The following is a 22,882-nucleotide window of genomic DNA, read 5'->3' as shown; positions in this document are numbered from 1 at the left end:
TGGTGATGGTGACCGTGTTTGATTTTTTTTTTTGGTTGGTAAGTGCTCATAAGATCTAACCCTTGTGCTTATGATAGGAATATGAAACACTAAGAGTTCAATGCAAATATGTTTTGATGCCTATCAACTTAAACCACATGACTGTTATTCTTCCAGTTGCTGAAAGTTATCTGTGCAGCAGAAATATGAGCAATCTTTAGTATGATTGGCCTATTTTAAGCTCTGTATCATGCTGCAAATGTTTGTACTGGAACTCATTTCAATGCAAATGTTTGTTTTTCTATTAAAGGCATGTCTATTAGTCCACCCGAGGTTACTTCAATAGCACGTGTGTCTGGGGCTGATTCATCCACACCAGTCATGATTGATAGCCCAATATTTGTAAGCCGTGATGGCTGTGATCCCACACAGGAGGGTGGTGAAACACAAGAATGGGGAACCGAAGACACCAATAGGCACCAAGGAGACGCGGCTGAAGATGATGGTAAATTCCGAGTACCTAAAAGGAATAAAACATCTGAGGCATGGGAAGATTTCGACGATTTGGAAGAAAATGGCATATATTATGCCATTTGTAAACATTGTAGCAAGAAACTAAATCGGGGAAAAACTAAACAAACCAGCAGCATGTGGAGGCATCGAGAAAACTGTTCCGTTAGAAAAGCCAAGCTTAGGATGGCTGAGCAGCAAACAAAGATTAACTTTCAGCCGGCGGATGAGCGTTTTTCAACTGTACCACCATTGCACACGGGCAAATTTGATATGGAAGCAATGAGAGAGGCTGCTGCACATTGGATCTTGATGCACGAGCATCCTTTCACAATTTTGGAGGAAGAGGGTTTCAACCTAATGATGAAACGTGGCTGGCCGGAGTGGCAGAAGATCTCACGTATGACAACTAAAAAGGATTGTACACAGGTGTACGAGATAGAGAAAAAGAAGTTGAAGAACTTGCTGAGGCAGGTACAGAAAGTCAGCTTGACCGCTGATATGTGGAAATCAAAGAATCAGAAAATTGAATACATGGTGGTGACCGGACATTGGATTGATGGAAATTGGAAGCTTCAGAAAAGGGTGTTAAATTTTGTTCATATTCGACCACCACGTCGAGGAGTTGAGATTTCGGATGCAGTTTTTAAGTGTGCAAAGGAATGGGGAAATGAGGAAAAAATTCACACTATTTCCGTGGACAATGCCTCAAACAATGATGTGGCCGTGAGATTGTTGAAAGATGACTTTGGGAGATGCAAGAAGCTATTGGGTGGAGGAAAGCTGTTTCATGTTCGTTGTTGCGCCCATGTCTTGAACCTTATGGTTCAAGATGGCTTGAAAGAGATAGTAGACATTTGTGAAAATATTCGAGATAGTGTAGATTTTGTGAACAAATCTGATGGTAGGGCATTGCTATTTGCAGAAATTGCTCAACACCTGCAAATTCCTGGAAAAAAATTGCTCCATGATTGTAGGACGAGATGGAATTCAACATATGAAATGTTGAATTGTGCTATAAAATATAAAGAGGTTTTTCCTCATTTTCAAGTTCGAGAGCCCCTTTATGAGTATTGTCCATCTTCAGAGGATTGGGAGAAAGTTGTGAAAGTTTGCACCATTTTAGAGAAGTTCTACACAGCCACGCACATAATTTCGGGGAGTGAGTATCCAACTAGCAATCTATTCCTCCCTAAGATTCTAAAGGTGAAGAAACTCTTGGATGCACGAGTAGATGATGAAGATGATTTTGTCCGGGGTATGATTACAAGAATGAAGCTCAAGTTTGACAAATACTGGAAAGAGTGCAATTTATTGATGTCCATTGCAGCTATCTTGGATCCTAGACAGAAAATGCGAGCAATAGAGTTTGCCTTCCCTAAGATGTATTCCACATATGAAGCTCAAGAGAATATCACATATGTTCGAAAAGCCATCTTTGAGCTTTATGAGGAGTACGTTGCTATGGGTACAAGTGGAAATGCAGGGGAAGGTTGTTCATTAAATCTTGCATCTGAAATAGTGTGTCCACCTCGAGCAAGTGCTGACTATTGGGATGATTTGGATGAGTATTGTGGTGAACTCGAATCTGATGAACCCCATAAGAGTGAGTTGGTGGATTACCTAGACAAGCCTCGCCAACCTATTGGGCAAAATCCAAAGGATTTCAAATGTCTTGATTGGTGGAAAATCAACCGATCAGCATACCCGGTACTCTCTCAACTAGCAGCTGATGTATTGGCCATTCCTATCACTACCGTCGCATCTGAGTCCACCTTTAGTGCTGGAACTAGGGTGATTGATTCATACCGTGCTTCACTTGCTCCAGAGACAGTTCAGACGTTAATGTGTGCAGGCGATTGGTGTAGAAATTTACACGGGGTCAAAAAGAAATTGAAAGTAAGTTATATCTATATAAATTTGTTATTGTAGAAATAAACTAGTATTTATTAGTTTGTTTATTGATTTTAAAGTATTACATTATTTGCATTTCCACCACCTAAATGCAGCCACAAAAAGTTGTCCTTGAATATGAGCTGCCCAATGTTTGAAGTTGCATAAGGAGCAAATAACTTGCTGGAAATCAGGTCCATCTTTTTTGTGAATTCTCATTTTCTTATTCTTAATTTGCTTTAAGTTGTGTTCAAATTTTAAATTTATATTGTACATAAGTTGGTTGATTTGTCTATTGTGTATGGCTAGGTATCGTAGATTATACACCGAAGTTTGAAGATGCATAAGGAGCAAACAAGCTGTTTTATTTACCAGATTACAAACAGGAGCTTCTAAATGCTTATTAGACTCCAGAAATTCTGATGGCTGCACTCCTAAATTTCCCTAAATTTTTCCTTTCAATTGGCTGTACTCTTTTTTCTATTTTCGTGAAATTCTGATGATGTTGAGAACAGGTTGTTGCTTATGTATATTGCTGAAATGTTAATGTGGATCATGGCCACTTAGTTTCTGCATGCGTATGGTGTTTCTTTAATCTGCCTATCCTTTTGTTTCTCATTGGCTTCTCTTTTGCGAAATTTCTGAATTTTGGAAGCTAAAATTCTTGAATCTTGAATCCTTATTAATCTTATTGATTCCCCTGGGCATGTTGATTTCTCATCTGAGGTGACTGCTGCTGCTGCCCTTTGTATTACTGATGGTGCATTTGTGGTGGTTGATTGTATTGAGGGTGTGTGTGTGTCTAAACAGAAACTGTCCTTCGACAGGCTCTGGGAGAAAGGATTCGGCCTGTCTTAACCTGTGAACAAGATGGACAGGTGTGTCCCAAGGAACAGGTTATGCTCTATGTATCCAAGATGATTCCAGCATCTGACAAAGGTAGATTCTTTGCTTTTGGCCGTGTGTTTTCTGAAAAAATTGCTACTGGCATGAAGGTTAGAATCATGGGTCCTAACTATGTTCCGGTAGAGAAAAAGGACTTGTATGTTAAGAATGTCCAAAGAACAGTTATTTGGATGGGTAAGAAGCATGTGTTGCTTTTCAATCTGGGCTTTGTGATGATTTGCAAGTGGAAATTCCTATTTGCTGATTTTGAGTTAGTGAAGACGTTTGCTGGGTTTTTTATTCCCTTTTGTTTTTGGGTGCCTAATATCTTACAATCAATGGTTTGTATATCAACCAGGATAGGAAAACTTGCTTCATAAAACAGAGAGGTGAATTTTTGTTTGTGTTCATTTATGCAAAATGTTGCTGCATGGAATTCCAAATGGGTTGGATTGACTCTTTGGTTTACCTCTTCAAGGAGAAATTTAAAACTTGCTCATATTGAGTTCTATCAGTAGCTTTTGTGGTGTAATATGTATACATATATGCCACCGAGCTGTGGTGTAAATTTTAGCTTTTGTGGATGTAGAGGCGTAGAGCAATGAAGTTCTTTGTGTCCACTCTCCCTTGTCGTGCATGTTGCTGTGCAGTGCAAGATTGCATCTGACCTTATGTTTAGTGCAAGTCTGCAAGACTTTCTGGCTCCAGGACTTTATGGCTTCTAAGTTTGATTTCTTTGTATTGCAATTAATCTTGTTCAATTGATATTAATGTACTTTAATTCGAATGTTTAGTGCAATTTAGTTTATTGTTTAATACAAATTAGTAGTGCTCAGTGCCCATCGTTGAGAATTCTTTAGATTCTTTGGAATTGTGCAAGAACCAGGAGCAATTCGAGCTCATTCGAGCTCGAGTACTCGACTCGATATCGAGCTCGAGGTACATGTAGAGCTCGATCGAGTCGAGTTCGAGCTCCATAGGCTTGTGTCGAGTCGATCTCGATCTTTTGTTTCTCGAGCTCGCTCAAGCTCGAGCTCTGATGGTCTGCGTCGAGCTCGAGCTCGAGTGCACCACTACTCGAGCTCGACTCGGCTCGATTTCACCCCTAATCTGAACAAGGCTTGCCCAAAAGATTGCTACCTTTTGTCCCGAATAGAACTGCTCGTAGATTCAACTATGGGATATGATATCTTCTGCTTCTTGGACGCCTTCAAGGGGTACCAACAGATGGCCATGGCCGAGGAAAATCAGGAAAAAACTTCTTTCATAATTGAATATGGAATGTACTGTTATGTCACTATGCCTTTAGGTTGAAGAATGCAGGAGCAACGTACCAGAGGTTAGTTAACAAGCAGTTCAATGATCAAATAGGCTGCAACATGGAGTTCTACGTAGATGATATGCTAATCAAAAATAGGACTCAGGGTCAGTTCATTTCAGACCTTAGCCAAATTTTTTATATACTCCGGATATCATAGGTGAGGTTGAACCCCAAGAAGTGCACGTTTGGGGTACATGATGCCCAAAGATGAAATTAAAGCTAATTTCGATAAGGTAAAAGCCATTATGGATATAACACCCCAAAAAGCATCAAAGAAGTGCAAATATTGACCAGTAGAATGGCCGTCTTGAGCAGATTCCCGTCACAGTCGACTGTTCGGGGTCTCATTTCTTCAAGACCCTGAAGAAGGGGCCAAACTTCGAGTGGACAACAAAGTGTCAAAAGGCATTCAAGAAACTGAAAACACATATTACTGAACTGTCGACACTGACTTCTCCCGAACAGGGTAAAACTCTGTTAATGTATTTGGCTATAGGAGAAAAGGCAGTTAATGCGATATTAATTAGAGAAGAAGATAAAATTCAAAAGCCAGTGTACAAGTGGTGGAAACCTGATACTCGCCTATAGAGAGGTACGTCTTGGCGTCGTTCACGCAGCCCGAAAATTCAGGTCATATTTTCAGTCTCATCTTATAATGGTTGTGACTGACCAACCACTGAAACAGATATTGTCGAACCTGACGCATCGGGTCGGATGGTCAAGTGGACTATTGAGTTGTCTGAGCATGACCTCAGGTTTCAACCCCGAACTGCAATTAAAGCTCAAGCACTGGCCGATTTCATTGCAGAAGGAGTCCCCTTTGGAGTATGCGAAAGCAGGATAGGGGGCAGGAGCTTGAATAGCCCAAGGCAAAGACAGAACAAACCATCCCGGTGTGGATGTTATATATCGATGGAGCGTCTGGCAAAAAGGGGTGCGGAGATGGGTTGCTCCTCATCAGTCCCATAGGAGAAAAACTGGCCTATGTCTTGAGATTTGACTTTCAGGTATCTAATAACGAATTCGAATACGAAACCTTGATCATAGAGATGGAGGTAGCCCAGAAGATGAGGGCCGAGTTGTTAAAAGTTTATAGCGATTCGCAATTGATAGTGAACCAAGTCTTGGGAAAATAAGAGGTCAAGAAGGAGCCCTTGAGGAGATAAGTGAACAGAGCGCGCGGGCTGAAAGGCCTGTTCGGCCAGTTCAATATCGAACAAATCCTGAGGTTTCATAACAAAATGGTGGACGTCTTACCCAAGCTGGCCTCTACCTCATTCGGACCGTTGAGCAAGGAAATCTTGGCAGAGATCGTAAAGAAGAGAGCTTACGAACAGATGGAGTCAGCTGTAATTGAAGTGATGAACTTGTGAATGGATCTCATCATGAAATAATTGTCCCAGGGAGAACTCTCTCTGGATATGAGGAAGGTTCAAAAACTCCTGCTTAAATCTCAAAGTATGTGCTAACGAATCCAATGCTGTATAGAAAGTCATACGTAAGTCCATGGTTGAAGTGTATAACACCCGAGGAAGGAAAGCATATCCTAAGCGAAATGCATGAAGGCATTTTTGGCCACGTGGGTTTAAGGATCCTGGCGAAGAAGGGAATGATAATGGGTTATTATTGGCCGACCATCTTCCGAGACTCGGCCGAACTGGTGAAGAAATGCTGAGCTTGCCAACTTTATACGCCAACTCATCATGTCCCAACACAGGAGATAATTCCTCTACAAAGTCCATGGTCATTTGTCCAATGGAGAGTCGACCTGCTCGATCCGTTTTCCCGAGTTTCGGGAGGATACGAACACTTGGTTGCAGCCATAGACTACTTCACCAAGTGGGTGGAAGTTGAACCTCTTAATGCTATCAGTGGGAGGTCAGTGCAAATGTTCTTCTGAAAAAACATAACATGCAGGTTCGGTGTACCCTGAGTTCTAGTTTCGGACAATGATCAACAGTTAGCCCAAAATTCTTTCCGTGATTTGTGTAAGGAGCTCGAGATTCAGCAGCATTTCACTTCGGTAGAACACCCTCAAACCAAAGGATAGGTGAAAAACGTCAATAGGACCATTCTGCACGGCTTGAAAACACGAATAGAGTCTGAAATTCCTGCAGAGGTTGGTCTACCTTCAGGTAGAGTGCTGAATTTCATAGGTTAGAATAACGAAGAAAAACTGAGGTTTAACCTAGACCAGCTCGAACAAAAAAAGGACGAAACTGCCGTCAGGATGGCCAAATATAAGGAACAAATAGCTCAGTATTATAATATCAAAGTTAGACATTTCTATTTCAAACCAGGAGATCTAGTCTTAAGGAAGAACTCAGTAAGTCGGGTCTTGAGCACGGTAAACTAGATCCGAACTAGGAGGCCCCGTATCTGGTAAAAGAGGTAAATTGTGTAGGATATTGCAAGTTAGCCTATCTTAATAGAGAAAAAGTCCCACGCACTTGGCACAGTTTAAATTTGAAGATTTTCCACTGAAGGGTTGTGACTATCCTTCTGTTCGGCTTTTTAAGTTCTTTATTACTTATATCCACGATTCAATTATTTTTGGCTTGAACAAACACCCTCAAGTCTATTCGGGAGTTCTTACTTAACTATTAAAACAAAAAGTATAGTATCAAAAAATTGACTAAGTACTGCAAAAGCATTTCATTCAACAAAATATGTCGATTTACAATGAAAGGAACAAATCGAACTGTCTATTCAGTCCAACATCATACTTTGCCCTACAGCCTAACTGAACTCCCTACTCCTAATCTACTCAGCTCGGCTTTCTCCCTCGCCCTCCTGTTCTTCTTCAGGTGTGGTCACGAGCAGGGATGGGTCGGCCACCAGATCAACAAGCTTGTGTCCGTGCCAGTACCCCTCCACAAGGCGGTCGAGCTGCTATACTGCTTTAGGATTATAATTAATAAATTTTTCAATGTCGAATCCTGGAAGGTCTAGTGCTTGCACTTCGTTCAGTGCCTAGGCATACCCATACTGAAGAACGGGGATGTTTAGTATGGCCAGGTCAGCCATGAAGTCGTCAGACTTTAGGAATTCTCGTACACCCAACCCCCGACCTTCTTCCATGGCAGCGACATACCGATTTCCCAGTTCAACTGACTTCTTCGATTCGGCCTCTAGCTAAACAGAAAAGGCAGAGCTCTTCTGTATCTCGAGCTCAAAATTGGTGTGGACTTGAAACAATTGTTTCTTCAATGCCTCCACTTCAGAGGTGGCAGCGTCAAGCTGAGTAGTCAGCTTGTTGTTGGTCTCTCTGTTCTGGGCCATCAACTCGGTCATATTCTCGAATCTCTTGACCAGTTTGACACCAGTAACATTCACCAGACATGCTAGAACAGGAAAAAAAAAGGATGAGTAGGGAACCTCCCACACTAAGTTTAACAAGAAAGCTGAACAGAGAAGTAGAACCGACCTGACCAGTCGCCGAATAGTAATGCTATAGGAGGGAAGAATTGGGGGAAGAATTGGGGGCCACCTTGATGAGGTCATAGTCTCGAGCGAGGATGGCACCCTATAGCAGTTCCCGAACTATCTGGGGATATTGAATTCGGCCGTTGATAGACAGCCTCCACGGCGGACAGAAATGTATAGGATGAAAATGTATGGTCAGCTTGATCTGTAGATCGTACGAAACTGTTCTCAAATGCTGCTGCATATGAGGAGGAGGCGATGTCCAAGCTTGCTCCGCGACCATATTGACCTCATAATGCCCGAATTGCGTGGCATTGGAGGTGGGAACACTCTTTCGAACAGGTGAGGAAGTAGCCTCTGTTCAGGCCTTCTTGGCCGGGGATTTCTTTGATTTCTTCTTCTTCCTCTCCGCCTCAGGAATGGATTGGGTGGAAATAGAAGGAGGAAGAGGGGCAGAACTGGCAGGATCCGTAGCAGGCAGAGACGTAGGAGCTGAGCTGAAGGCTCTTACCAAGGAAAACACTTGAGAAAACCTTTTCATTGCAAAATAGCACAGGTCAGTAAACAAACATCTAACAGAGCCTAAAATGAGTAATCTGACAGGGTGGAAAAATAAGTACCAGTTTCCAGTTCGGCAGGAGAGAGAGTTCGGATCTCATTAAAAGGATCAGAAGGGTTTGCTCGGACCAGACCCGCGGTCAAGAGCTGAGCAGAGGAGAACTCTTTCGCATTTAGCTTGATGTTCGAGCTGTTTAAGTGGCTCATTTCGGACTCGGGAAAGGATAAAGGAAAGGCATCGGAGACCTGGGTCTCCTCCCTCCAGGTCAGTAGAGGAAAGCCTATATTCTTCACATAAAAGAACTGAGCCTTCTAACCCCTGATAGAGGAAGGAGCACCAGAGAACAGTTCGCGAGTCTGATGATTCACCCCACTCCTACGAGCGAAGTAGAACTAGCTCAGAACATGCCCGCTTATCTTCATATGAAAGTAGGAGCGAAATAGATCAAGAGAGTAAAAGATTTCAAGAATGCGACAAAGGATGAAAAACCCAAGAATTGACCGAATTGAATTTGGAATGAGTTGGGTTATGCGAATACCCCAGAAATTAAGGATCTGAAAAAGAAAGCTGGGAATGGGGAGACGAAGACCAGCCATGAACTGATCTTTTTACACCGCTACATACGCAGGCAAAGGTCGACAGGCAACCTTTCTGAGTTGAGCAGCCCTAACTTTGAACTGGGCAGAAATGGTATACTTTCCTGCCAGTTCGTTTACCTCTCCCTAATCTGAGACCAGAGGAATCAGGTTGACTTCGCTGAAATTGTACACAGCTCCCCTGAAGGTCCCGTCGACGGCCTCGACTGTAGCAACCTGGGCAGAGGCCTCAGGGATGGGTGGAATAGGCTGTTCGGGCAAGTTCATCGCTCAAACGGGGGAATGTGCGGGGGTCGGGATATACTCAGATCTTGACGAACTAGGGGAGAAAGAGCTAGAAGGGGAAGTGGAGGAAGAGATTACTTCTATTGGTATTGGCCAAACTGCCCTATGCCTAGGAGCAGAACTGGTAATATCCGAGTGTTCGGAGGAAGACATAAAAAGAAAAGGAAGAAGGGACTTACTAGTGATAGAGGGGGAAACAACTTGGAATTGAAATATTAATAAAGAAGCACGAACTAGCCAAGCGAACCGGGAGTAAAGAAGCACGAATTGGCTAAGAAGCAAGGAGGTTTAAAAAAATGAAAGTAGAGTGTGAAAATAACTGGTGGTAGACCCTATTTGTAGGAGAACCCCAGGGCGGGAAAATGAAGAGGCTCACATTCAAAGCTAGTAACGGCCACTGTTGAGGGACGCGACGGTTAAAGTGATGGTTACTCGAAGCTGAAGTGGCGGTTACACAAAGTGGGAGCGACGGTTACTTAGAACATGGGAAGCAATTATGGCAAGGGACGCATTGTTTCACTGAACTGATACGTTCGTAAAACTCTGTCCAAATTCATTCGAATGACTCTGGTTTTCAGAGGAGGGCTAGTGTAGAGGGGTCAACTCTCCTATGACACGTGTTAGTTAGGCCAGCTTGCTCGGCAGCACAGGCCTACCAGTTCGGACCTCAACCACGGGCCTTCAAGAGTCCGAATAGGAGGTGGACTCCAGATCCATTGGATAAGACCAGAGGTAGAATCCAAATGGGACTCCACCTCTCAGGACCTAGTAGGACTCATATTTGGGATAGCTATCAAAGGTAGCTGATGATTTAGGACTCTTTCCGGACCATCCCACAAGACTATAAATAAGGAATAGAGGGACCAGGAAAGGTACGCACATATACAAATACAGCACCATACAATACAATTACTTTCTCTTACTTCTCAACTGACTTGAACGTCCGAGTCACAACGGGGAACTAGTCCCCCAATTCATCCATTGTAGGTCAGTTCGGGAGCACACATGGGAGTTCTGTTCGGATCGTGATCTTGGCATACTCATCAGTACCCATTTACCTGGTAATTTAATCTTGACAAGCCTTGGGGCTTTTGAAGCTTCGATATCCAATGAATTCACTGAAAATAGCGGACGTTCGAACTATGTCACAAGAATCTGTCCCCGGTTTCGGTGTTTCATGAAGAAAGGATCAGCGAACAAATTTTTCCAAGACTTGCAAATGCAGCAAAAACGCATTAGAGATTCGAAGGGCAGATTTTGAAGAAACTTGAATATAATATCTTTTGGAAGGTCGGGTAATTGGCTTTCTTTCTTAAGTTGTACTTCTTTTCTGAGTCTGAGAACACATGGGTTGATCTTTCTTGGGGTGTTGGTTTCCATGTTAGTATTTTTCAGGTCGTTCAATCACTTTTGGATTGAAAAATAGATCAAACGTAACCCTCTATTCATATAAATAAGGAAATTTGAATATTTTATTTTTATTTTTTTTCTCGTTTTGGGTTTCCTATTTGAATTTGGATTTCTGGGCCGATTAGGATGTCATAATTAATGATTGATGAAAACCTATTGAGGTTTGAGACCGGGTTTGTCAGAGCTACTCCAAGAAATGAAGAAAATTAACGAAAAGTTTTGAACCTAGTGACTTAAATAAATGGTGAGAATTCCGATAAGGGGCTAGTATTGTTGGGGTTTGGTATAATCTAGTTGTTGTACTTTTTATATTATTTAGTATGTAATTACCTTGCATTATTGTATTCGAGGTAAAAATGACATACATGAATAAAATATTTGACATATATTCAGTACAACATTATAATGTATTTGTATACTAAAAATTTAAATATATAAAATGATTGGACGGAGCCGCACAAAACACATTTGTACTAAATCCTTGGAGAAATCCAAAAAAAAGGCAAATTATATATAATCCCCCTATGGTTTTATATAATACCAGATGAAATCTCCTAAAGTTTCAAAATAATTACATAATCCCCTATAGTCTTATGTAAAGTGAAAAATGGATGGAATACAAATCAGTTATAGTGATTAGACTATAAGCCCTCTAAAAGTGCGTGTAATAAAATCATAATTGACGAGCGTCGAGTATATATATAACAATTAAGCTCATTCCACAGTCAAGTTTTACATTTATAAATTCTAAATACCCCACACACGATTTTTTGCAAGTATACGAGTCGTTTATTGAGCATAAGGATATTAGGTGTCGATCTCACAGGGAAGATCGTCAATTACCGATGTTTTCCGAAATCTTTTATTATTTAGACTATCAAATGTACTAGATATTGAATCTAAACTATAAACAATGAGATAAAAATAATAAAAATAACAATAGAAAGATCATAGAGATATGAAATTCCTTACTACTCTTGCAAATGAAATTATAAGTTAAGTGAATGCTATTATCTTGATTAGTTATGGCGTAATTTCCTAATATACGTGATACCCGCTTTCGCCGGTGTATCAACTATACCTATAGTTAATTCATACCTACGTTCATGGTTATGAAACTAACTATAAGTTTATTTCTTCTATGAAATTACATAAAACGAGTCACTAAAGCCACAAAGGTGCACCTCTACTTTCATGAGTGTACTCTCTAGGTTTATCACTTCTTTGAACTAGTATTTAATTCCAATTTTCATTGCAAACTTAACACCTTAAGATTATCACAATTAATGGCTAGTTAATCATGCTTAGAAAAGCAAAAGTGATAAACAACTTGCTCAAAATAATATCATCAAATAACCAAGTAAATATCACTAATAAGATATAGCGAGTTCAACCATAACTCTAGGTATAAACTTTAGAAACACATTAAAAACACAATTTCAAACTTGTATTATAGCTAAATATGAAATCTAATACAAGAGAGAAAGTAGTAGAAGAGATATCACCTTTGTCACATGAGATCAACCTCTCCATCTTTGCTCCTCAATCTTCATCCAAATCTAGCTACCAATACAAGAAGGATAAACTACACTACCTATGCTATACTACTCTAACTAATGAACTAAGGAAACTCTAGTGAAAACTACATTTTTGGTGAGTTTCTCTAACCTTCCAAAGTTATGAAAATGTTCTCCAAGGCCTCCATTTATAGAGGAATTCAAGTTCATGGTGAGTTGTTAAAGTTGATGTAAATTGCTCCTTGGAATTACCAAAAGATGCTTCTTGAATTCTCTATACTTGCTTACTCAGTTCCAGCCAGATTTCTTGTAAATAAATTGGTCAAAAAGCTTGTGTGAACAGAGCACAAGTTGCAGAGCAAGTTGCAAAGCCGAAATTTGGGATCCAAGGGCAAGATCCGAGGTTGGATCGCTCAAAATACCCTTCAGATCTCATTTTTCTTCATTTTTATCTTCACTGCACATTAAGATCCAAGGCCTGTAACAAAGGGATCTGAGATCCTCCCTCGGATGTTGCCTTCTGATTACAGAAGTTTATCCGAGATCGGGTTTAGTACAGATCCAAACTCGGATTTACTTGCTCTGTTTTTCGCAATTTCCACTGATCTTTTATTGATGTTAGAGGCTGAACTAGCTCGTGTGTACAACATGAAAGTTGTATTCCTTTGAGTTAGCTTTCCAATGCATCAATAATTATCCAATTTGGAGCTCTGTCGACCAATAAATGACCAAAATACCCTCAACTGGTCAGAACTCTTTTTCAGCTTTCGACCATGAAAATGCACTTCTGTATTTCAACATTTTGACAATGAAAACGACTGAACTGGATTTCGATGTCCACATGCCAAATGTAGATATATCTCTTAGCTTCAAAATAGTACAAGAATTACCTCAATCTAATAGTTGTAGCTCAAGATATTGCCGAAATACCAAAAGGTGTCAAAACTGTGAAACTTGCTTCCTTTTATTCTTGATTGCATTTCGTCTTTTGCACTTCATATTCTTTTTTTATCACTTCAAACCATCATCAATCATCCAATTATCTTCTTAAATCATTCCATTTGATGATTGAATCATTAAACCTATAAAAACATGAAGTTTTTATCATGAAAATTTGTAGAAATGCAATTTTTACCACTTTAACCACAAAATGCATATTTTCACTAGAAACCTAGTTCATTAGCTATAAACATGACTAAAACACACCAAAACTAAATAATAAAACATACTTAAAACACTCAAAATATGCACTGATCAATAATATCTACTTAATCTCCTTATAATTTGTATAAATATCCACTTTACCCCATATAGCTTTTGCATTTATCCACATAATTTCCCTATATTTGTATATAAGATGATTAAGTCATCATTTGATTTAGCATTTAAGTAAAGGTATTACTGGTATTTCAACTAAAGATATTACATAGGTTATTTTTTGTTAAATTTTCAGTTTGTATGAAATCATAAGGGATGAAGTGAATATTTTGAAATGTTAGAAGAATTATATGGCAATAGATGAAACCCCAGAAGGTTATTAATGAGTTACCCAGAAAAAAAAAGAGATTAGGACTTTAATATTTTTAAGGGTTTGACTAATAGATATCCTAAATCACTCATTAAGAGATTATGTCCCGCTTCTTCAAGCCACACTCTCGATTGAGGAGTTACTTGGAATGCGGCCAAGATATTGATATTTTTATTTCATATTCAGGGTCTAGTAAGTTAATTTGTACTATTTAACTTCAGCTTTGAATCCAACACATGCTTTAACCTTTATCTATAGTGACATAAATCACTTACTATAATTCATGAATTAAGAATTCTCACACCAAGAAGATCTGCTCGACACAAATTAGCTATTAATGAAAATTACTCAACTGTTAATTTATTGTCTGGAGTGAAAATAATTTTAGGAAGATATGTAAGTATAGGGTGTGCATAAATATGATATGAGTACATGAAAGTAAGAATTTGGGGGTGCATAAAAACATTTAATTGGTGAATAAATGATTTAGGCATCCAACACGAGCTTTGTCGAGGGAGAGAAGTATTTGGAGAAGGATTTGGGAGAGAAGCATTGACTGAATATTGGTTTAAATATTTGTTTCATAAATCTTCATCAGAGGGTAATGTCTTCTTACTCTAAGCTATAGTCCTTCCAGGGTACCTCGTATAAGAACAAAAAGAATTGTACATTTTGAAGGACATAACCGGGAGTACAATTCTACTTTTTAACATTAAATAGGATAAAGAATCTCATTCCAGACATCAGGAACTCTTGGAAGGCACCAATGTATGCAATCTAAATAGCTCCTGGGATAAGCTAATTGCACCTTGCTTGGAGGCACCCAATGCATCCTGTAGATGGATGGGTGAGCATCTCTCCTACCATCAGATAACTGAGTTATATTGAGGTATTGCACTTTCAAGCCTCTTCTCTCCAACTCATGCATGGTTGGTTCGGCCATTCTCATCAACCCACGATCAGCATTGCGCGCCTGTCCTCTAAAATTCCTGTAGATGATCCCCAATATTCAACCCTATAGTTTAAATTGATCCCTCTTGTCAAATGGTATTTTCGATTGAATACCGTACATAGGAAATCCAAATCAAGATGTAATGATGGAAAAATATGAATGTATTACACTATCTGTACCATTATTAATATTGTATTTTCACTTGTTTGACATCTCAAAACAAGATCACCGATTTGAAATCAACAATTACTTTTCAAATTTGTCATTTGAAAAAGTAACTTGTATATTACCCAGGGGAGGAGGGAAGGGGGGCAACAACCCCCCCTCCAATTGTTAAAAAAAATTTCTAAGTAAAAAAATTTTTATTATAATGTTTCGCCCCCCTAAAAATTGATCAAAAAATTCACTTTGCCCTCCAAGGGCCCAAACAATAATGTTTGAAAGTTATTTGGACCAAATAACAAAGAATTGCCACTATTTTCTTAACGGAGAATAACAGACTTGGTCCAAATAACTTACCTACTATTTTCTGAACTTCACGCCCTTTTTCACCAATTCACCTCTTATTTCCTTCTTACAGAAAAGCCTCAACTCTCAACTCCCAACTTCAATTCCCTCTTCGATCTCCAATTTTTTTTTTCATTTCAAAATACAAGCTAATACTCTATGGCAGAGAATTGTAACTCCTCAACTCTCACCCGAATTTTTCTGCAAAAGTTGAAACGCACGGCTTTGAAACTGGATGTACCAAAAGCTCTGAAATTTCAAGCTATTACTGTTTACCAGGTTAGTTTGACATTGCATTTATTTAGTGAAATGTGGGTGTAAAACGTTCGCCCACCAGTTGTTTGATGAATTGCTTGAGAGGGACTTGTATTGTTTTTCGTACTTGTCCTTCTAAATTCGGGTGATAAGCATTTATTTTAGTTGATTCTGAGACTGATTTCCTTTTCCAATTTTCATACTAATTTTATTTTGAGGATCTTGTTGGCTTCCTTGGGTGATGGCCAGGCTTTTCAGTCAGGCTGAGTGGCTGAAATTTGTAAGGGAATTAGGGAAACCAGTCTTTTGCATTGGTCAAATTCCCATCTCTATAAGCCATAACTAGCATTTCTCAATCAATTTTATTTCAATTACAGGTTGTTGTTTTATTGCAAATATAGTGGTAATGGCCAATAGGACAATTGATTCTTTTTTCAAGAAAAGATGTCTAGAACTAAGTGGAAGTGGTGTCCTCTTTGTGATTCTTCTCCTAAGTATCAAACAAAGAAATTTTGTTGAGCTGAATCATTAGAGTTTGATATTTCATCCATAGAACGTGATTCTGGAAAGCGAAAATCCATTTGGGAATATCTAGAGCATCAAAGGGATGAGGTATGGAGAGCATATATTAAATTTGAGCCATACCAACCTGAGCTTCCGATTGAATCAATGGTTGTTGACAAGAAGGGCCGACGTTTCCTTTTCTCTTGGTATAAAATTGTTTCTAGATTGGTTGGAATTTTCTCCAACAAAGAATGCTGTTTTGTCCCTTGCTCACTTCTTTCCAAGCCAACGGACCGTTTTGGATCAATGGCCTTCACAACTAATGGATTTAGATCATGGAAGAAGGTAAATGATGGAAAAAATTGTGCTTTTTTAAATCACATTGGAAAAGATCCTAACTCATCACACAAAGTGGCAATGCAATGCTATCATGATTTGGAAAACTCATTGCAACATCTTGATAAAATTATTGAGGTGCAAAATTCTGAGCAGGTTGCAAAAATCGGTTGCAACTTCAAGTTTCAAGCGGTGGCTTTTAGGGGTCATGATGAAAGTTTAGATTCTAACAATCGAGGTAATTTTATTGAGTTGATTAAGCATGTGTCTTCTTATTATGAAAAAATGGCTGCTGTGGTCCTTGATAATGCTCCTCGAAATGCATCTTATACTTCTCCAATGATCCAAAAGGAGATATTGTCCAGTTGGTCAAGCAAGATACAAAAGTATATTTGAGAGGAGATTAGTGATTCAAAATTTTCTATACTTGTTGATGAGGCTCAAGATAGATCAAAAAGAGAGCAAATGGCTATTGTTCTTAGATTTGTGGACAAGCAAGGCTAAATTCGAGAGAGATTTTTTAACATTGTTCATGTGCATGAAACCAATTCCTTGACTTTGAAGAAGGAGATATGTAATGTCCTTTCTCACCATAATCTTAGTGTACAAAACATTCATGGCCAAGGATATGATGGAGCTAGTAACATGCATGGAGAATGGAATGGACTACAAGCATTATTTATTCAGGAGTGCCCCTATGCATATTATATTCACTATTTTGCTCATCAACTACAATTAACATTGGTAGCAACATCTCAAGAGGTAATTCCTGTGGAACAATTCTTTACATACTTATCTCTTCTTATAAATTTAATTTCATCTTCTTGCAAACGTGTGGACCAACTTAGAGTTGCTAGAGCTGCTAGAATTACTGAATTGATTGCTATTGATGAACTTGAGACTGGTAGGGGTCAGAATTAGATTGGTACCTTAAAACGGCCAGGGACTATGAGATGGGGGTCTCATTTTAGTTCTATCTATAGCTTATTCACAGAATATAAAGACATTTGCTATGTCCTAATTGATGTTATCAATTATGGAAATACATCAACTCAAAGAAGTGAAGCTGACAGAGTTTACGATTTCATGACATCCTTTGATTTTGTTCTTGTTATGCATATGATGAGGGACATTTTAGGATTTGCACAAGTACTTTCTCAAGCTTTACAATGCAAATTTCAAGATATTTTGAATGCCTTTAAATTGGTTTCAGTAACAAAAGATCGACTTCAAAGTTACAGAGATAATGGATGGAATGAATTGTTCACCAATGTAAAGACATTTTGTGATGCACGAAATATAGAGATGCCTGATATTAATGTCATTTATAAAGCAGGTCGAGGAAGAATTCGAAAACAAAATGATCCAATTACCATGGAGTGTCACTATAGGATTGATATGTTTTTGGCAACGGTTGATTCTCAAATACTTGAAATGAAGAATAGGTTTAAGGAAGATGTAATAGAGTTGCTTATTCTTAGTTCAGCATTGCACCCCAAAGATAATTTCCAGGCTTTCAATATTGAACAAATTTGTCAACTTGTAAACAAGTTTTATTCAGCTGACTTCACAGATCAAGAGAAGTTACACTTAAGAACTCAATTAGAGCTTTTCCAAATTGAGTTTTCCTGTAATTCTCAGCTTCAAAATTTGTCATCACTTCAGGAGTTGTGCCAAGTGTCAGCAAAGACAAGAAAGTCAATGTGCTATACTCTTATTGATAGATTGATTCGTCTTATTTTGACTCTTCCTGTTTCAACAGCTACAACAGAGCGTGCATTTTCTGTTATGAAAATCATCAAGACTTGTTTGCATTCTAGGATGGAGGAAGACTTTTTTGCTAACTCTATGATAATGTATATTGAGAAAGAAATTGCAAAAACTTTTGATATAAATTCAATCATTGATGACTTTGATAAAATTAAAAGTCATCGTGCACAATTTCATATGTCTCACACAGTCAAATAGATTTGTAAATATGATGATATTTTTGTATATGTAAAGCGTATAAGTGTGAGGACTTGTAAAATTCCTTATATTTTTCTTAAAAATCCCCTTTTATTTGAAAATTATTACTTTATAATTGCCCTACTACTCAATCACCCACAATAAGTGCAAATGAACCCAGAAAGTAGGGTTTCACTTTTCGTTTTTTAAGTTAGCGTGAATTAGGGTTTTACGCCTATCCATGGTGTGACTATCCGATACGGAGTGCGGATCAAATTTGGTGATTAAGAGTGAATTTTAGATGATATTAAGTGTGTGATTAAAAGTGGTAATAATAAGTTAGTGAATTATAAGTTAAAACCCTAGTAGATGCGATTTAAGGAAAATCGGCTCAAACCGACGGATACCGTTTGTTACCGATTGAATGCACTACTTAACCACCATTTTCTTACCATAAAATAACCTTGATATTAGTGTAAAATATCAGCCCTTAATCCAGCTTAAGATGGCCAAAAATATTTACCAAGAAAAGGAAAAAAAAGAAGGAAAAATTGAGGTTGAATCTTGTAGTGACACTTGGCGGTCATCCACTTAACTTTGACCCAAACCAATTACCATCTTATAAACCTTCTTGAACCTTCATTTTCTCCTCCATTCCAGCATCTTGGTCATGAGTTTGAGAGAAAAAACAAAGAGAGGAAGACAAGCTAGCAACTTCACCTTGAATCCAACTTAGTTGAGTGAAAATCCAAAATCCAAACCGATTAAACTTTCATTTTAGTGCTTAGATAGTTGTGTGTGGTAAAACTTTGGGAAGAAAGTATTTGGTTTCTCACCTACAAGGAGCTTTTGGAAGGTACCATGGCTGCCTATCCTTTTACTCTTCATTAATCTTGTTTAAGTTTGGATAGAAACTCATATTCTTGGTTTATGACAGTAAATTTGCTAGTTTGGAATGATATGTGGAATATGGAGTTAGGGTTTACATTTTCAGCCTTGCTTATGGTTATTCATCTAGTAATGGATGTTATAGAGTTAGTAATTGTTGGCTTTGATGCTTGAATGCTTGCTAGATATGAAATTCTAGCGGAACAGCTCAAATTCCAGGTTTAAGTTTTCATATTCCCCTGTTCTGTCCGGTTCTAGTTCACCATACTAGAGGCTGAATTAGGTTTAGTATAAAACGTAAAAGTTGTAGAAAATGATATTTTATAGGGGCCTGTAAAATTTAAGCTCAATCCGAGCATTGTAGCATGTGAAAAGACAAAAACTACCCCTGACTGCCATAGGAAGAACTTTAGGGACAGTTTTGACATTTCACCAATTTGACCGCATCTGTTCACCCTGATGCATACTAAATTAGCATTTAGCCAAAATATAAAAGTTGTAGTTCTATGTCTTAGCTTTCCAACGCCCCTGGAATCGCCTCAATTGGACTTTTGTAACTTGAGTTATTGTCGTTTAAACATAGCGCGGTTAACTGACCTGTTTGTGAGATTCTGGTTCTGTAAATTGGGAGTATGACTTGGATACACTAGAAACTGGACTAAGTGGTCTTCATCAAAATTGTAGCCTCTGTCTTAGCTTTGAAATGGTATAAGTTGCACCTCAATCCGATAAGCGTAGCCTCGGTTGTTTCCGTTACATAAAACAACGTCAAATCTGTCTTTTATTTTTTGACGCAAACTTCATTTCCGCACATGTTCCTAGCTTGGTTTGGTACTTGTATGATTTTGAACCTATTGAATGGCTATGGAAATGAGATGATTTTGTGTATGATTTTGGGACTGACAGAGGAAAAGAATGAAGCCATAAATGGCTGAAAAATAGGTAAATACAAAGGGCGTGCTACCCAAATTTACGCTCGAGAGCTAAACAGCTATACTTGCGACTAGAGTAAGGCTTGAGAGCGAATATCACGTGAACCATCTAGGATATTTGCGTCTTCTTTTATCGAGGTATATAAGTTAGAATTTGGCCGAATTTGTACCCTTGGAAAAATGAACTTAACGACTAATAGAAATACGTTTTCTTTGTCACTTCGACTCAAATGGAGATTTTAAAGTTTTACGAGTGAGCATAAGTTTTACAAATATTTTACTTATGTCATTTGGTTTAAATGTACTTTTTTCACTACCAAAATCATATTTATACTTTGTACTAGTACGTATTCGAATTTTCTTTGAATCACTTAAATCGTTGATGGTTGAAGCATAATGTGTTCTTTTGATTATATTAGAATTCATCGGTGACTGACGGTATTATCCGGCAGGATATTTTGGATATTATTTTGCGTAAATAGCTGAGTGTTCCTTGTTTGTTATATTTCCATTGATTATATGACTTGTTGTGGATGTATGATTACATGTTTCATGTTATCAATGACTGTTGAAATGAATTTTACTAGGCGAGTGTGTACTTTATTGCACTCAACCTAAATAAATGTGAAATTTTCAATGATTAAATGATTAAATACTAGTTGCGCATGAATGTAAGCCGTGTGGCTGAACTGGGCCCTTGCCCTTTGTTACCTGTCGACTCGAGCCAGAAGCGAACTCGGTCGGGCGATTTGGTGACCCTGGGTGAAAGTTTGGTATACTCGAATATTACCTTGTAGTCTGGTGGAGTCTGGCCAACGTCTAGGTGGAGGTGAATGAAATAAATGAACGAATGTCAATGCAAATGAGTAGTTTTACTTACAAAATGTATTTTCAAATGATTGGAGGAATAAGGGAATGAAAGGAGAATAAATGAACGAATGAATGAATGGCTCCCTGTGAGCACGTATCCTTTTAATAAATGTGTTATTATCGCTTTTCATTGTCAATGTCTCTTGAATTATTGGTTATCCACGGTTAATGCATTGGCTTTATTATTGGATTATGTGTTCGAAACCTTACTGAGTTTTTAAGCTCATTCCTTTAGTTTTGTTTTCCTTAACAGGGGAAGGCGAGTAAGGACGAGAGCTCTGTATAGACTAACTTGGTCTAGTTCTATGAAATTTCTTTTGTAATGGTTTTCGCCCTAGTGTTTGGCACGGGTTGGATGTATGAAGCATTGAGAACCTTTGTTTATTTGAGTTTGTACCCTCTTTTGAGATAGAAATGCATATAAGTTTTGCGTTAAGTTTCAGATTATCATTATGCTTGTTCCTATGGTTTTATTTGAGGTATGATGGAGTCCCGGCGAGAGTTGGGCAGGCGGTCCACCAAACCCTTTTGTTCGCCTTAGGGGAAGGTGGGGCTGTCACAGTTGGTATCAGAGCCACTTCGCGTGGTCTCTGTACGGAGTGAGTTTGGGCCAAGTGGTGAGTAAGTGTGAAGGACTCAGTGCTCTTTTGAGCATAATCTATGAATCATGAATTGTTATAGGTCTTAAATCGTTATCATGGTATTTGAGGACAATAGATAGGTACGTCCAGTAGGAATCTCGATTGTAGGTAATTTACTCTTAGGACTGGCCAATTCGAGTTGTGAATTATCTTATTTCGGATTCTTGTACCCGAGTACTCTAGAGTTGAGGGCGATACTAAGTGCTTGAGAATTTCATTTTGGGGAACATGAACAGGTTCGTGTTTGGCTAGAGTAAGTACAAGAGATCAATGGGCACCTAGTTCGGATGGGAAGTGAAGTAAAAGACCGGACGGGGGTGATTTTCACTGAGTGTGGGACGACAAGTCGCGTTTTCTTTCGTTTTGCCCTTGCATTGTTCCTACATGTCATTTACTTGTGGTATGTTAATACCTGCATATATGGTACTTGCTACACTTTACTTTGTCTAACTTGAAATGTCTTTTTGTGTATATGGTGCGTTATCTTGTGTATATGTCTTATTGTGTATTTGATGTGTTATATCTTGTTGTTTTAGTCAATTTACTTCGTTATATACTAAATCACCTTTTAAAAAAAAAAAGAGATAAAAGGGTATGGAGGGGAGACGTAGCCGTGGACGTGGTGTTAGTCGAGGCCGTGGGACTAAGCGAGCTCAAGAACCGAGAGAAGAAAGAGAAACAATGGACGAGCAAGAACATGGACCGAGGGTTGAGGCCGGAAATCAAATGGCGACGGCGATGCAACAAATGACAAATATCCTAGCACGACTGGTAGATCAACAAGGTCAAATGCCAGTGAATCAACCCCGGAATCCTGAGATAGGAGAGGATAAGGCTCTTGAGAGGTTCCAAAAGTTTCTACCTCCGAAATTTCATGGAGGGCCTGATCCGAATATAGCTGAACAGTGGTTGGAAGCAATGATTAACATCTTCGCGGTTTTAAACTACACAGAGCAAAGACAAGTGAACTTTGTTGTATTTCAATTCGAAGGACCGGCCCGAGTATGGTGGAATGTTATTAGGGCAAAATAGGAAAGAGAACAAACTGCATGGATATGGACGAACTTTGTGAGGAAATTTAACGAGAAGTATCTCCCACCTTTAGTCCAAGAAAGGAGAGAAAACGAGTTTATTGGGTTAC

The 22,882-nt window shown here is 38.7% G+C and overlaps 1 protein-coding gene across 1 annotated transcript; it reads left to right on the top strand.

Moving 5' to 3' along the window:
- Positions 1 to 16,433: 16,433 nt before the first annotated feature.
- LOC113749245 lies at positions 16,434 to 18,431 on the top strand. Its single transcript, XM_027292934.1, has 3 exons — positions 16,434 to 16,827; positions 17,212 to 17,367; positions 17,458 to 18,431. The coding sequence occupies exons 1-3, from the start codon at positions 16,434 to 16,436 to the stop codon at positions 18,429 to 18,431; spliced, it is 1,524 nt and encodes a 507-aa protein (XP_027148735.1).
- The last annotated feature ends 4,451 nt before the right edge of the window (positions 18,432 to 22,882 follow it).

Source organism: Coffea eugenioides, chromosome 10 (genome assembly GCF_003713205.1).
Source record: "Coffea eugenioides isolate CCC68of chromosome 10, Ceug_1.0, whole genome shotgun sequence".
In the NCBI taxonomy this organism is placed as follows: Eukaryota; Viridiplantae; Streptophyta; class Magnoliopsida; order Gentianales; family Rubiaceae; genus Coffea; species Coffea eugenioides.
The sequence above is the reverse complement of the archived record's forward strand: the minus strand, read 5'-3'. Positions and strand labels throughout refer to the sequence as shown.

Coding starts and splice junctions, on each gene's coding strand:
- LOC113749245 (XM_027292934.1), top strand. CDS start 16,434: ATGGCCTTCACAACTAATGGATTTAGATCATGGAAGAAGGTAAATGAT. Junction 16,828..17,211: donor CCAAAAGGAGATATTGTCCA/GTTGGTCAAGCA, acceptor TAACATTGGTAG/CAACATCTCAAGAGGTAATT. Junction 17,368..17,457: donor TATTGATGAACTTGAGACTG/GTAGGGGTCAGA, acceptor GCTTATTCACAG/AATATAAAGACATTTGCTAT.